At 46.3% G+C, this 17,001-nt stretch overlaps 2 protein-coding genes across 2 annotated transcripts in view; both read left to right on the top strand.

Moving 5' to 3' along the window:
• Positions 1–17,001, top strand: part of cfap251 (cilia and flagella associated protein 251) — a 255,782-nt gene that overhangs the window by 127,171 nt on the left and 111,610 nt on the right. The window lies entirely within an intron of this gene.
• On the top strand, positions 14,807–16,009 carry LOC132467956 (P2X purinoceptor 7-like). Its single transcript, XM_060065550.1, has 2 exons — positions 14,807–15,423; positions 15,576–16,009. The coding sequence occupies exons 1-2, from the start codon at positions 14,996–14,998 to the stop codon at positions 15,754–15,756; spliced, it is 609 nt and encodes a 202-aa protein (XP_059921533.1). The 5' UTR covers positions 14,807–14,995; the 3' UTR covers positions 15,757–16,009.

Raw genomic sequence — 17,001 nt, forward strand, 5'->3', positions numbered from 1 at the left:
GTTATTGCTTAAAACACTTCTTCTTAGTCTTGGGAGTCAAAAAGTGATGAGAAAATTATAAAATAAATATAAGTTATACATAATAGAAACTATTCATGATCTTTTAAGAAGTCCTTAGGTTTTAAGAAGTCCTCCCTGCATTTATGCTAATGACCACATGCTTACAGGCGATTAGCATAAATCCCTAACTAAAATACGCGATGAAAACAGATTTTATATGGCAATAAAGAACAACATCGGATCTAACAGTATGGATTCATTTTTCAAAGTTCCCGAAAATACCTAGGCTATAAATTCCTGACTGGATATAAGCTCCTGTAAAGGCTATGAGTGATCCCAAAAAGAGCGACAACACGCACACACACACATAGGCCTAAGCACACACACACAATACTAGAGGAAAAACGGCACGGAGGTTGCGGTTTATAGATACAATAAAATGATTGGGCTCAGAGGGTTTTTAACACTGGTGGTCATGTAGCGACACATTTTAGCAACTTACTTTCTCTCTGTCTGTCTGTCTGTCTGTCTGTCTGTCTGTCTGTCTGTCTGTCTGTCTGTCTGTCTGTCTGTCTGTCTGTCTGTCTGTCTGTCTGTCTGTCTGTCTGTCTGTCTGTCTGTCTGTCTGTCTGTCTGTCTGTCTGTCTGTCTGTCTGTCTGTCTGTCTCTCTCTCTCTGTCTCTCTCTCTCTCTGTCTCTCTCTTTCCTTCTTTCTTCGATCTTCCGCTTCACTCGCTGCTGCTAGAATCAATGTAACTTTGCAACCGTGTAGGGTAGCCTACTGCCAACAACTGCCACACTCGCTGTGTATTTTCCTTCTTTGATGTTGGTTACGTGACGATGTGCCGCGTGCTGCGCAATTGACGTTACGCGCTGTACATTTTTCTAAAAGGAGCTACGTAAAAAAAAAAAATGAGAAGGATTTTTATTGCAGCGGCGGAGAAAATTCAGCAGCGGCGGTGCGCCGCTGCTGTGTGAACGTGGGGGAAACACTGTGTTGGATGATCAAGCTGTTTTTTAACTTTGGAAGTAAGTTGACATCTGTTTCAAACGCCCCGCCTAGTCAGGATGTTTGAAACACACATGCGGGACGAATGAAACAGCATATTTAAAAAATAAACTATTGAACTTACTCTTGTTTTTATGCAATATACCGGACAACATAGTAGTGTACTCGTCATTGCTAAAATTTCACATAATTCCGCATAATATAAATAGGTTAAAATATATTTTTGGCCCGTGCGTAATTGTGCATAATTGTCAAGATGCACATTTCAATTAAAACTCACCTTTCTTCTTTTGGACGACTAAATTTGCATTACATTTACTTATTTCCCTGTCCTAAGTCATGTTTAGGGATACACAGTTGAACATCCTTTTATTTATTTTAAACAAAAACTACCACGTCAACCGGATAACATGACTCCTGTTGCGTTTGAAACAAGTGTTTCAATCGTCCCGACAGCGACTACTGACACTTAAACCTTTTTTGCCTCTAAACTTCAAAACTCTGACATTGCACACTTTAACACAGGTTTAAGTACTAATTCATCTGTTGTATAGTCATATTATTATGGCATGAAACAAAGGCACAACTATTTATTACAAAAAAACTACCGCAGGAAGGATTTTAGTTAGCGCTCTCGAAAACAGGTTTGGGGGATAACATTTGAACGGTGGGACGTCATTACATGAAATTTGGTTGGTCAGTCTTGCGTGCTGAACGTAGTGACGAAATTTGACGTGAAAGCCTTGCGTGGTTTTCGAGTAAAAATCGCTGTGTTTCAATCGTCCCGTGTTTCAATCGAACCGGCTCTCCCCTATCTGTGCTAAATTTCATGCTTGTATACCAAAGTGAACAATTTTTTTACTAATCTGCTCCACTATATATTCAATTTGTAACCTGAGTGATAGACAAACAGGAAAATAATTCAGGCAAGCTCAATTCGGGTTGGGAAAGAGTAACCAATACATCATCTGCGTAAAGACAGGACTTATATTCAGTCTCTTTAATCCAAATTCCTCTTATTACTTTATCTTCCCTAATTGCTTGTGCTAGTAGCTCTGTGAATAAAGCGAACAAGGCCGGGCTTAAGGGGCATCCTTGTCTACATCCTCTTTCAAGCTGAACAGGGTTTGATAAACTACCATAGGGGAGTGGTATAAGTTTTTTTTAAATAGAATAACTGAGCTATTAAAACCAAATCGTTGCAGTGCTAAGTATAAATATTCCAAGCCGACCGACCGAGTCAAACGCCTTTTCGGCATCCAGGCTGAGAACAATGGATTTATCTCTATTTTTATTCATATGCTCCATTAGGTGTAAAGCCCTTCTTACGTTGTCTTGTGTCTGTCTGTTCTTTAAGAAACCGGTTTGATCGTCATGTATAATATCTGGAATTATATTTTCTAATCTTTTAGCAATTAATGAGGCATATAGTTTATAGTCTATGTTTAGAATCAAGATGGGTCTATACAATTGCCGAGTCTAACGCCGCTCTGTCTTGCTTGTTTTTATTCAGTATTTGTAATATTTTTCACGAATGCATTGAACATTTTGTTAATTTTTTTTGTCTATAGTAGTTTAGCTAAGTTCATTAGTAATGTATCGTCATTTTTCCATGTTGTAAGTGCGCCAGTTTTCTTTTTTTCCGTGTTTTATGCGTGGAGTCTACAGTTTCTTGACAGGTGGTGGACGCTGGCGCGTTTGGCTGCCGCTTCTCACTCTCAACATCATCTCATCTCATCTCATTTTCGACCGCTTATCCGGGGTCGGGTCGCGGGGGGAGCAGCTCAAGCAGGGGGCCCCAGACTTCCCTTTCCCGGGCCACATTGACCAGCTCTGACGGGGGGATCCCAAGGCGTTCCCAGGCCAGTGTTGAGATATAATCTCTCCACCTAGTCCTGGGTCTTCCCCGAGGTCTCCTCCCCACTGGACGTGCCTGAAACACCTCCCAAGGAAGGCGCCCAGTGGGCATCCTTACCAGATGCCCGAACCACCTCAGCTGACTCCTTTCTAAGTAAAGGAGCAGCGGCTCTAATCCGAGTTCCTCACGGATGGCTGAGCTCGGTAGATCGAGAGCTTTGCCTTGCGGCTCAGCTCTCTTTTCGTTACAACGGTGCGGTAAAGCGAACGCAATACCGCCCCCGCTGCTCCAATTCTCCGGCCAATCTCACACTCCATAGTACCCTCACTCGCGAACAAGACCCCGAGGTACTTGAACTCCTTCACTTGGGCTAAGGACTCATTTCCTACCCGGAGTAAGCAATCCATCGGTTTCCTGCTAAGAGTCATGGCCTCAGATTTAGCGGTGCTGATCCTCATCCCAGCCGCTTCACACTCGGCCGCCAGCCGATCCAGTGAGTGCTGAAGGTCACAGGCCGATGATCCAATGAGGACCACATCATCTGCAAAAAGCAGTGACGAGATCCTCAGACCACCGAACTGCAACCCCTCCCCACCACGACTACGCCTCGATATCCTGTCCATGTATATCACAAACAGGATTGGTGACAAGGCGCAGCCCTGGCAGAGACCAGCACCCACTGAGAACGAAACTGACTGCCGAGGACGCGAACACAGCTCTCGCTTTGGGAGTACAGAGATTGGATGGCCCTGAGGATAGACCCCCTTACCCCATACTCCCGCAGCACCTCCCACTGTTTCTCCCGGGGGACCCGGTCATACGCCTTCTCCAGATCCACAAAACACATGTAGACCGGATGGGCATACTCCCAGGCCCCCTCCGGGATCCTTGCGAGAGTGAAGAGCGTGAGAAGTGTGATACCCCGGTAATTGGCACACACTCTCTGGTCCCCCTTTTTGAACAGGGGAACCACCACCCCGGTTTGCCACTCCTTTGGCACTGTACCCGACTCCCACGCGATGTTGAATAGGCGTGTCAACCATGACAGCCCCTCAACACCCAGAGCCTTTAGCATTTCTGGCTGGATCTCATCAATCCCTGGGGCTTTGCCACTGCGGAGATGTTTGACTACCTCAGTGACCTCCACCAGGGAAATTGACGACGAAACACCATCAACCTCGAGCTCTGCCTCCAACATAGAGGGCGTGTTATTCGGATTCAGGAGTTCCTCAAAGTGTTCCTTCCAACGTCCGACGACCTCCTCAGTTGAGGTCAACAGAGTCCCATCCTTACTGTACACAGCTTGGATGGTTCCCCGTTTCCCCCTCCTGAGGTGCCGGATAGTCTTCCAGAAACACTTTGCTGCCGACCGAAAGTCCTTCTCCATGGCCTCTCCGAACTACTCCCACACCCGCTGCTTAGCCTCCGACACGGCAGCAGCTGCAGCCCTTCGGGCCTGTCGGTACCCTGCAACCGAGTCAGGAGTCCTCCAGGATATCATATCCCGGAAGGCCTCCTTCTTCAATCGGACGGCTTCCCTGACCACCGGTGTCCACCACGGTGTCCGAGGGTTACCGCCCCTTGAGGAGCCTAAGACCCTGAGGCCACAGCTAGCCACCGCAGCTTCAGCAATGGAGGCTTTGAACACCGCCCACTCCGGCTCAATGCCCCCAACCTCCACAGGAATGCCAGAAAAACTGAGTGAGTTGAAGATACCTAAGACGGGGGCCTCCTCCAGACGTTCCCAGTTCACCCGCACTACTCGTTTGGGCTTACCAGGTCTATCTGGAAATTTCCCCCATTCCCTGATCCAACTCACAACCAGATGGTGGTCGGTTGACAGTTCCGCCCCTCTCTTTACCCGAGTGTCCAAAACATGCGGCCTCAGATCAGATGACACGATCACAAAATCGATCATTGATCTTCGGCCTAGGGTACTCTGGTACCAGGTACACTTATGAGCACCCTTATGTTCGAACATGGTGTTTGTTATGGATAATCCATGACTAGCACAGAAGTCCAATGACAAACGACCGCTCGGGTTTAGATCAGGGAGGCCGTTCCTCCCCACCACGCCTCTCGAGGTGTCTCCATCGTTGCCCACGTGGGCGTTGAAGTCTCCCAGCAGAACTACGGAGTCCCCTACTGGAGCCCCATACAGGACTCCATTCAGGGTCTCCAAGAAGGCCGAGTACTCTGAGCTGCTGTTTGGTGCATACGCACAAACAACAGTCAGAGTTTTCCCCCCTACAACCCTTATGCGCAGGGAGGCGACCCTCTCGTCTACCGGGGTAAACTCCAACACCGCGGCGCTCAGCCGGGGATTTATGAGTATCCCCACACCTGCCCGGCGCCTCACGCCCTCGGCAACTCCGGAGAAGAATAGAGTCCAATCCTTATCCAGGAGTACGGTACCAGAGCTGAGACTGTGCGTGGAGGTAAGCCCCACCAGATCTAACTGATAGCGCTCCACCTCCCTCACAAGCTCCGGTTCCTTTCCCCACAGCGAGGTGACGTTCCACGTCCCCAGAGCCAGCTTCTGCCGCCCGGGTCTGGTCCGTCGAGACCCCTGACCTTCGCTGCCACCCCTGACCTTCGCTGCCACTCTCAACATCATTCTGAACATTATTTTGAACATTATTTTTAAGTTCTTTGGGCTGCTTGCCTTTTTTAAAAAGCTAGCTACCTACTTTTTACATCATACATACCAAATCTCTCTGATTTCATCACGGCACCATCTTCAATCTCGCCATCTGTTTTGCTCTTCGGCGATTTCAACCTCTATATTGACTCCCCGGAATGTAAAAACGTTATGGACTTCCTGAACCTACTCAACTACTTTAGCTTCACCCAACACATCAATTTTCCCACCCCAACCGTGGGCACATCATAGACCTGGTTTACTCCACTGGCCTCCACATCCATAATGTCTCCAGCACCGACCTCTCCATCTCTGACCATCTGGCCATCACACCTGTTATTGACATTCCCGCCCCCGAACCCAAACAGGACCTGCAGAATCACTTTGTCTAGTTCTTCTCTCCACCTGCATATCAAACACTCTCTCCGGCCACACCCTGCACCTTAAAAATTACCATGAATTAGCTATACTCTAAATTGCATAATAATTAATTTTAGGAATTTCAATTGTGTATGCCAACTGCATGTTGGCTGACATTTACCTAACTTTCTTTACCTACACTCTAACCAAGGATGCCTGTTTTTACATTCCCTAGCCTGACACCCAGCCTGAAAGGCTGAAGGGGATATACAGTGGGACTAAAACATTGTCTTCTGTTGACTACTTGCTATGTGGTATACACATTAATATAGGAGGACTGGACACACACACACACACACACACAGACACAGACACACACACACACACACACACACACACACACACACACACACACACACACACACACACACACACACACACACACTTTTATGTTGTGTCTTTGCTAGTCTCCGTAGCTCTGGTAGTGGCATCTGATGCTGCAGGGTCAACCGAAGCGGCAGCAGTAGATTTTGGGCCAGGCTTATAACTAACTAAAACACTGAAATAGTCGCCAACTAACATGCAGAGATGCAGGGGCAGCTTTGCGCTTCGTAACAGAGACAGGGCAGAGCGCGAGCGCGCAGGGGGAATTTTATGAATGGTGAATGAAGGAGATAACTTCCCCTGCTAAAAGTGTATTAATGCAGTTATACCCAACCGGTATTTACGAAAAATAAACACTGGAGTAAAGTTCTGTCATAAAACGATTTATACGTATCCGTGCACATTTTTAAGTGGGTATACGGAAATCCTGGCACGTTCCTAGTGGGTATACGGCGTATACCTGCGTAAAGTCAGCTCTCGTTGACGGACATCTTCACGCACAGTGTTTGGTTTGTTTACAGCCTGCACGCAACGTGATTCCCGGCCAAACGTTAGCGATTGGTTATGGCAGATCCAGAGTGGCACTGGGCAGAACCAATAGTTTTAAACTTCAACAGTCACCCACCTTCAAGTGGGTTAACGTTTGTCATTTGGGTAGGTCCAGACTCTCTGTGCAAATGAAATGAAGTACGAGAGTCTGGTAGGACCAGGTTAATAATGCTCCTCCAATGACCTAAACATACAAAAAACATCTGTGCTACACAAAAAAACAAAAAAACAGTGACCTCCAAAAGTGAAGTACAAATGTAACTTCTGAACAGGGAGGGGAGGCCTCCTGGTGGAGGGCCCCTCCAGGTGTGCACTGACATGTGACAAGTGTCATCAGAACACACAGCTAGCGGCTTTAGTGCAGATTATCCCCCCAGATTACTGGTCCAGTGAGTGTCTAATGTTTTGGCTAAGTACACTCAATACCATAGCAATATTATATAAACGGGTATAACAGGACTGATATTCAAATGACAATCAGCCACGAATGCCCTGTTAAAACATCTTATACATCTGTGTGCTTAAAGTCTAACGTATTTTAATTATGAAAAGGCTTTTTTTTTCTTTTGCTATCCTACCCTTTCTCTAGTTATCTCAGTTTCTGAGTACATCTCAGTTATAGTTCTCCTTAAGTCTTAGAGTGTGTTGAAATCTCTGTTGCTTCTCTCGGACTTGTTCGATGTCTGCGGTGCGGTTTCGGCGTTTCGTGGGCTCGCGGAGCTCCCAGGCGCTTTTGTGGGCTCGCGGAGCTCCCAGGCGCTGTCTGTCATTCTCCTCCGGAGTGTCGAGTCTGCGCCGCTCCGTTGGTTGCCGACAGTCACAGGTGCAGAGGTTTCTTCATCAGGCGACAGAATCCACTTCTTCAGCATGTCCTCCACTGCCTCTTTTGCATTAGTGTAAGTCGTGGGCCCTTCTTCATAAAAGACTCTTGAGTTTTGCAGGCGCTGGTGTCTGGAACCTCAGTCCCTTTTCCTTTAATACCTTCCTCAGCACATATTCCTTTATTTTTTTCAGGATTTCCACCGGGTAATCATGGTCAAAAAAAACGTTTTCCTTTGAGATGAACCTCCTTCTTTCTCCATGAAGTGCTCAGCACCAGTTCTTTGGTGCTGTAGGCGAGAAAGTAAGTGATCATGGATCTCGGGTGAGTGTGGCCCTTACAATGAGTAGCCTCTTTCACATGTTGAGACAGTTCAAATGTGCCCAAAATGGTAAAACGTTTTTTTGCACACTTCAAATCAGCAGTATGAAAATTGAAGTCACCAGTTATAACTAGACAGTCAAATTCTGTGGAGATACTAGACAATAATTCTGTGAAGTCATTGAAAAAATTTGCAGAAAATGTGGGTGGCCTGTAAATCATTGATAGGAAAACTCTGGGGGAGCATTTCAATACAGCACTAAGGTATTCGAATGATGGAAAATCACCAAATAACATCTGTTTCCCCTGGAATACATTTTTAAATACAGCATAGAATAGAAGAATAGAATAGAATATCTTTATTGTCATTATAACAAGTACAACGAAATTAAGTGCAGTCCTTGTTCAGTGCAAAAACATCACATTGAGGTAGTACGTATGAATAAATAAATAAATAAATAAAACTATAATCAACTAAGTACACTAAAAAACACATAAGACACACCCACACAAACATTCACATTTATAAATGTGCCTACACAAATGTGATACACAACACAACTATGCTCTGGTAGCAACATTTAGTGAGGTTATGGCTGTTGGATAAAAACTGTTTTGTAGTCTGTTTGTTCTTGTTTTCATGGACCTGTATCTCCTGCCTGATGGCAGTAGTTCAAACAGTTTGTGACCGGGGTGTGATGAGTCCTGCAAGACAGATTTGGCCTTTTTAAGGCAGCGGGAGCTGTGCAGTTCGTCCAGAGAGGGAAGAGGGCAGCCGGTGATTTTCTGCGCTGCCTTTATGACCCCCTGGAGCCTTTTACTCTGGGCCACAGTGCAGTTTGAGAACCAGACACACAGACAGTAGGTCAATATGCTCTCTATTGAGCAGCGGTAGAAGGACACCAGCAGTTTCTGGGGGATGTTGTTCCTCCTGAGAACTCTCAGGAAGTACAGTCTCTGCTGGGCCTTCTTCACTAGCCCAGTGGTGCTGACGCCCCAGGTCAGGTCCTCCATGATGTTCACTCCCAAGAAGCGGATGTCAGAGACCCTCTCCACACAGACCCCGCCTATCACCAGCGGCTGGATGGCCGTCTTCTTCCTCCTATAATCCACAACGAGCTCCTTGGTCTTTGTTGTATTGAGGAGCAAGTTGTTAGCACTGCACCACCCCACCAAACGCTCCACCTCTTCTCTCTAGGCGGTCTCATCCCCCCTTGAGATGAGCCCCACTACTGTGATGTCATCTGCGAATTTGACAAAGGTGTTGCTGTGGTGGGCGGGAGTGCAGTCGTGGGTATAGAGGGTATAGAGCAGGGGACTCATCACACAGCCCTGTGGGGAGCCAGTTCTGAGGCTGAGGGCGGTGGAGGTGTGGATAGATAGATAGATAGATAGATAGATAGATAGATAGATAGATAGATAGATAGATAGATAGATAGATAGATAGATAGATAGATAGATAGATAGATAGATAGATAGATAGATAGATAGATAGATCCTTTAATAATCCTTTACAGGAAATTACAGTGTCACAACAGCGCATGGACAGACATAACAAGCACACATTCCCTCATATAGCTAAAATACTTTAATACTTAAACAGTAAATACAATAATAAATACTACAAAGTGCAAAGTTATTTTTGTGCATTATAAAACCGTATGGCAGCTGGTATACAGGACTTCCTGTACCGCTCCGTTTTGCACATTGGTGCAATTAGTCTCTGACTGAAGCTGCTGTTCTTGATCACCTTCAGGGCGTGGAGTGGGTGAGTGGGGTTAGTCATTATTGAGGCCAGTTTGTTGAGGATTCTTGCCTCTGCCACCTGCTGGACCTATAGCTGCTTAGCCCCGACCACTGAGCTGGCCTTCCTGATCAGCTTGTCCAGTCTGTTTTTGTCCGCTGCGCAGGTGCCTTCTCCCCAACATGCCACAGTGAAAAACAGAGCACTGGCCACCACTGAGTGGTAGACAGTGCACAGTAGGGGTTGGCAGATGTTAAATGACCCTAGTCTCCTCAAGAAAACGAGTCGACTTTGTCCCTTCTTGTACACCGCTTCCATGTGACTTCTCCAGTCCAGCTCACTGTCGAGCTGCACACCAAGGTACCTGTGGTTGGCGACCATCTCCACCACAGTGCCCCCGATGCTGATTGGTGTTGGTTGAGTCCTCCTCCTCCCCCTCCTGTAATCCACAACTATCTCCTTTGTCTTTGTGGTGTTGAAATGGAGATTATTGTGTTTACTCCATTCCACAAAGTTGTCTCTGTACTCCTCCTCATTTCCCCCTTTAATGAGGCCAACAACAGCTGTGTCGTCTGAATATTTTTGCAAGAAGCAGCTGTTAGTGTTGTGTTTGTAATCCGCTGTGTAGATGGTGAACAGGAATGGAGCCTGCACAGTTCCTTGTGGAGCCCCTGTGCTGCTGAGGATGGTGCATGAAATAGTGTTCTGTAGGTGCACATACTGTGGTCTGAGATAAAGGTAGTCCAAACACCACAGTACTAGTAATGGATCCACCTTCATCATCTCCAACTTCTCCCCTAGCAGACGTGGCTGGATGGTATTAAAGGCAGATGAGAAGTCAAGGAATGTTATCCTTACAGATGCATCATGGGTGTCCAGATGTGTGTATGCCCTCTGCAGCATGTAAATGAGGGCATCATCGACACTGATGTTAGGCTGATATGCAAACTGTAAAGGGTCCATTTGAGTAGATACACTAGTCCTGATGTAGGAGAGGACAAGTCTCTCAAATGTCTTCATGATATGTGAAGTGAGCGCTACTGGTCTGTAGTCATTGTGGTGCGTGGGATGGGTCTTCTTTGGGACGTGGTACCAGGCAAGATGTTTTCCACAGCCTTGGGACCTTCTGTAGGCGCAAGCTCAGGTTGAACAGGTGTGTAAGAATACCACACAAAGTCTTTAGTAGCCTTGGGCTGATGTCATCGGGCCCCACTGCTTTCCCTGGCTTCAGCCTGTACAGCATCATCCTAACCTGGGCAGTATGGAGAGTCATAGGTGGGGTTGCTGGTGGAGTAGGAGGTGAGAAGAGGGGACTCTGTGCAGGTGACATCTCAGGAGTGTTGGAGAGAAGGAGGGGAGGTGGTGAGGAAGCAGCATTGGTCAGCAGAACAGGTAGGGGCGGTTGGGGTGGTGTAGGGCAGTCAAATCTGTTGAAAAATCCGTTCAGAACATCGGCCAGACTCAGTTCACCATCAGGCAGTGTACTGCCCTTCTGCTTCATGCCCGTGATCTTTCGCATTCCAGCCCATACCTGCTTCACTCCATCCTGCTGCAACTGTTGTTCCAGTTTGAGTCGATATGCTTCTTTCCCCTCCTTAATCCTCACCTTAAGTTCCTTTTGAAGTTCTTTGATTTTATTCCTGTCGCCCTCCCTGAAAGCCTTTTTCTTCTAATTTAGTAAGGCCTTCAAGCTGCTGATTATATATGGTTTGTTGTTAGGGAAGCAACAAATTACCCTGGATGGCATGATGTCATCATAACAGAAATTGATGTAATGGGTAATGCATTCTGTTAGGCCGTCGATGTCTTCCCCATAGTCCTCACAGAACACATCCCAATCTGTTGTCAAAAAACAGCACCTCAGGGTTTCATCAGCCTCAGGATGCCAGGCTCTATATGTTCTGGTGGTGACAGGCAGCCTCTTTACAGCTGTGGTGTAGGAGGGAGAGAGATGTAGCATGTCGTTGTCTGATCGACCAAGAGGGGGCAGTGCTGTACATTTGTATGCATTTTTCACATTTGCATACAAGAGATCCAGTGTTTTAGCACCTTTAACAACAGTCAATAAACTGTTTAAAAGTGGGCAAAGTCTTAGAGAGAACATGGATGAAATCTCCAGACACCACAATGTACGCCTCTGGGAACTTGAACTGAAGTCTCGCGATAGTTGTGTGAAGCTCGTCACACGCGACTTCCGCCTTGGAAGATGGGGGAATGTAAACATCAATGGCTATCACCACAGTGAACTCTCTGGGTAGGTAGTGTGGCCTTAAACTAACCGCTAAAAGTTCAATGTCCTTGTTGCATACCTGTTCTTTGACAGTGGCATGATTAGGGTTACACCATTTGTTGTTGACGAGCAGTAAAAGCCCCCCTCCTTTCTGCTTACCGCTCGCTCCGGTGTCCCTGTCCGCTCGTATTGTCCTGAAGCCGGTGAAACTGATCAGGGAGTCAGGCGTGTTTTCCGTCAGCCACGTCTCTGTCAGGCATACGATGCTGCTCTCCCGGTACAATTTCTGGTACCTGACCAGGCTTTCCAATTCTTCGAATTTGTTCGTTAGGCAGCAAACATTTCCCATTGTGATAGATGGTAGGGCTTGTTTGAAAGTCTCTCTCCATGTTCTCGCCAACCTCCTCTTGTTTCTCTTCATCCCTGCACGGGTTCCCCGATGTCTCCTCTGTAAGAGTTCCTTCGGAATGTCATGTCGAATCCCGAATATTGAGCCATGTACCAGGCTTATCAGTTCCTGACGGGTGTATATGACGGCAGTTTGCTCCGTCCGTCCTGCCGTCTCACCGGCGCCATAGCAACAAACAAGTGTGGGGGCCCACTCTTACCCTCTGAGTGAGGTCCGTTAAAAAGTCTTTAATCCAAAGGCAGGTTGAGTGTGGTATTCCAATGTCAGACAGTTTGAGTACCAGTCTGTGGGGGGGGGGGATTGTATTAAAAGCAGAGCTAAAGTCCATGAAGAGCAGCCGAGCATAGCTCCCCTGCTGCTCCAAGTGGGACAATGCAGCATGGAGGGCTGTGGCCACAGCGTCCTCAGTAGATCTATTAGCCCTGTAAGCGAACTGATGTGGATCAAAGGTGGGGGGTATGAATGACATGATGTGACTACGAACCAGTTTTTCAAAGCACAGGGGTGAGTGCTACTAGCCGGTAGTCGTTGAGGGAGGTGATATTTGTTTTTTTGAGCAGGGGGACAATGGTGGAGGACTTCAAGCAGGATGGGACAGTGGACTGGGAGAGTGACTGGTTAAAGTTCTTAGTAAAGACCCCCACCACCAACCACCATCCTTCAGCACGCGTCCACAGACGCCGTCGGGTCCAGCTACCTTCCGTGGGTTGACAGCCCGCAGTGTACGCCTCACCTCGTGCTACTCTACCGCGAGGATGGTGTCGCTGTTGGCTGCTGGATGTGGCATGCTGCATCTGTTGGCTTAGCCTCGAAACGGGCGAAGTGGTTCAGCTCCTCCGCAAGCGAGACATCACCTTCAGCAGCCCCTGGGTTGGTCTTGTAGTTGGTAATGTTCTGGATTCCCTGCCACACCTGCCTGGTGTTGTTGCTGTCCAGGTGGTCCTCGATCATCCTCCTGTAGTCCGACTTCGCCCTCCGGATGCCCCTCTTGAGACTGGAGCGTGCTGCGCGGTACACAGCCCCATCACCTGATCTGAAGGCGGTGTTCCTCTCCTTTAGCAGCTGCTGGACCTCCCTAGTCATCCAGGGCTTCTGGTTGGGATAGACACAAATGCGTTTGTCCACTGTGACAATGTCTATGCAGTTCTTAATATAACATAATACATTGTCTGTAAACACCCCCAGGTCTGGATCTTCGAATATCTCCCAGCAGGTCCTGTCAAAGCAGTCCTGCAACTGCTGAGAGGCTCCATCGGGCCATGTTTTAACAGTCCTTTTAGTAGTCACAGCAGTTTTTCTGAGGGGGATGTATGCAGGAACAGAAAGCAGTGACAGGTGGTCGGACTGAGCTAGGTGTGGTAGTGCCTGACCCTGTAGCCACCCTTGATGTTTGAGTAGACCTTGTCCAATGTGTTAAATCCTCTGGTCACACACTTAAAGGACAATTCCGGTATTTTGAACATTGAGCCCCCTTTCTGGTTTGTTTAGGATGAAATAGAGTGGGTGACACCGAAATTTGAACTATTAGTCCTTTCTCGGGTATTTGGCTCATTTTGAATCGCTCCTGCCTGCTTCACAATGGTTGTCTGTGTGCCTACACAAACCTGTCAACCCAGCAACCCTGAACGTTTGTTTTCAAAAATGTGCAAGTAACCGCAATAATCAATTCGATTATTGCTCAGTAGTCTGGTCAGGTACCACAAAAACGAATCTAGGGAAGCTTCAACGGGTACAAAACTGAGCAGCTAGGCTTGCCCTTAAGTGCACATCAAGAACAAACGTAAAAAACATGCATGACCGACTCTTCTGGCTGAAAGTTGATGAGAGGCTAAAAGCATCACTTCTGTCTTTCATTAAAAAAATTAACACACTAAAAACCCCCGACTGTTTGTTTAGGCAGCTCACACTCAGCTCTAATGTACACACATACCCCACCAGACATGCCACAAGTGGTAACTACACAATTCCAACAATAAAAACAAACTCAAAACAACGTACAGTAGTATGCAGGGCTATGGTAGAATGGAACTCCCTTCCAGATCACATCTCAAAAACCCAGAACAAAGCTGGATTCAAAAAACAAGTGAAGCAACACCTCATGGCTGTTAGCACTGGATACTAGTATGTATTACTAATTTTTATTTATCTACTCACTTATCCTTTTTTTTTTTTTTCTATTTTGTCATCTGTTGTTTTTTTGTGTTGATGGTTAGGTTATTTAGGTTTATTTTTTTTCCTTTCTTTCATCTGGTGTTTGCATGTTGATTTTTTTTCTTTGTTATATGTCTTTTCCTTTTGCTTTATCTGTTGTTTGTATGTTGATTTCTTCTTTGTTATATGCTTTTCCTTTTTTATCTGTTGTTTGGTACGTTGTTTTTCTTGTGTGGACCCCAGGAAGAGTAGCTGGTGTCTTTGGCATCCGCTAATGGGGATCCGAATAAACGAAACGAAACGAAACGAGTGGTTAGTGGCATTCGTGAATTTTTAAAAAAAAATATCGGCGCAATATATGGTTTCTGTCGTGTTTTATTGCACAATTATCGCCAGTTGATTTCAGTTGGAAGACTCATTACTGCTCGTTGATATTACTCCGCCGAACCGGAAAGGTGGGCTGTTTACGTTGGTTTGAAGTCGTACTTGAGCACCTCGGATTAGGGAAAATCACTGAAAATGGAATATGAAAGGTGGCTTCTGGAGGACGCACCCGATTTTGAGTTTGACGGCAGAGGATATCGGTTTGAACCAGAATGCACCCAAGAGGAGCTACGGGAGATGGAGGCTAGGGCTACGGAGGCGCCTGAAGCTCCGGCTGAAGCGGTCCCCAGGATCACGGGAAATTGGTGGTGTGCCTGTGGGAAGTGCAGGCAGATGCCGACGGAGCACGAAAGTAGGTGCTGCACGGAGTGGGACCTTGTCGTCACAGCTGGTATGGCCAACCTCAATGTCTCGGTCGACGAGACTGTGTCGCCCTGCATCTCCATAAATGAAGTGCGCCAGCTCCTAAACAAAACCGTGCTGGAGACTTTCTTCTGGGTCCCTAAAATCAACTGGAAGAAACGCCCCACACCCGAAGGACCGAATGGCCAACTGTCAGATAGGTAAGCTACATTGATGTAATGTATTTCATATTCAGATGCCAATTTGTATAATTCGCATGTAGCCCGACTATAATGTTTTTGAAAACTGTGCCACCGTCTCATTACTAGTTACTGACCGAGTCTTTGCTCTATCCATGTTTTGTTACCCTTAGGCAATACCGACTTGTGGCTTATCGAGTAATTCTGGAGTGGGCCCTCAAAGGTCAACCACTGGGACGAGGAAATCGCCTTGGATTACCCAGTTGCGTGGTGTGGGCTGTTAGGGATGCGTTCCCATCCCCCACTGGACAGTATGCTGGGTTTAAACCCAGTGAGATAGAGGACTTATTCTGAATTCATTATTTTTATTCTTATTCTTATTCCAATGTAAATCTTACCTTTCTGTTCCTACCTAACTGCATTGCGTTTACTTTTTAATTTCTTCTCAATAAAAAACTTTTGTTCAAAAATCTTTGCAGTTTTATTTAGAAAGTGCACACTAGTGTCTGTAGGCCTAAACATGTTTTCCTAATGGGTAAAGGTAGACATAGGCTGACTGTATTTACAAACACATTTACAACACTACCACTTGAACACCCTACACTACTACACTTTATTACACCTCATTACTTTATTATTATTGATGCTGCTACTTATTTATTTTTATGCTCATTTATTTTTATACTTATTTTATATTTTTTACTTGCTGCTATGTGTATGTTGAGGAACCAAGCCTAAGAATTTTGCTCTTGTGTAGCCTACTGTACAATAAGATGTATTAAAGTGATTCTGACATACAAACTAATTTACAATCTGGATCCTTGGTTTTTCAAGCATCAGTGTGGCGAGGGAATCTGGATTGATGTTTACAGATTACATCTTCCTTGGGGGGTCTCTCCTTAGTGGCAATGTTTGCAGGCCGCTGGACATGTGGTATGTCTTCCGGTGTTCTTTCCTCCCTTCTCTCCAACACGCGTTTCACAAGGTGTTGCGTGAAGTACTGACTTGTAGGCACATAGATCTTCTTGGCTACCCATTCCTTGCTCTGTTTTGGGAACACCATACTGTATCTTGGAAGTCCTACACAGAGAACATTATTTCTTAGCCAAGTTGTTACAAACACATTTAGGGGCTTACTTATGAAATCTCAATACCTTCAGAAGTCTCTGTCTGCTGTCGGCCGACATTGTAATTGTTGTCCAGGATGGCTAGTTGTGTTCGGGCTACCATGGTGTCGTACCGAAAATGCAGTCGTTTAGGCAGATAGTTTAGCATAACGTGGTACACCTCCAAAGATCCTGTAAATTAAAGTGTTTCATTAGACATTCAGAGAGTGACTACATAGGTTGAAAAGTTGCATAGATCTGTTTCATAATGCTATATACCTGTATGTTTGAAGCGAGTCATCTGCTCAAGGTCTTTCAGAAGTCTTTTATCTTCAACAATATTCCGTAAAGCCTTGAACACTTGAGACTCTGGCTGGAGCCATCGCTTTGTCCTTTGCTGATCTGGGTTTAGAGCAGGGTGAGGGCATGCCCACTTTCTTCCATCTTGCTCCCATGTGTGCTTCCCACAGATGTGATGGAGGACTGAGGTCCA

Source organism: Gadus macrocephalus, chromosome 11 (assembly GCF_031168955.1).
Source record: "Gadus macrocephalus chromosome 11, ASM3116895v1".
Classification (NCBI taxonomy): Eukaryota; Metazoa; Chordata; class Actinopteri; order Gadiformes; family Gadidae; genus Gadus; species Gadus macrocephalus.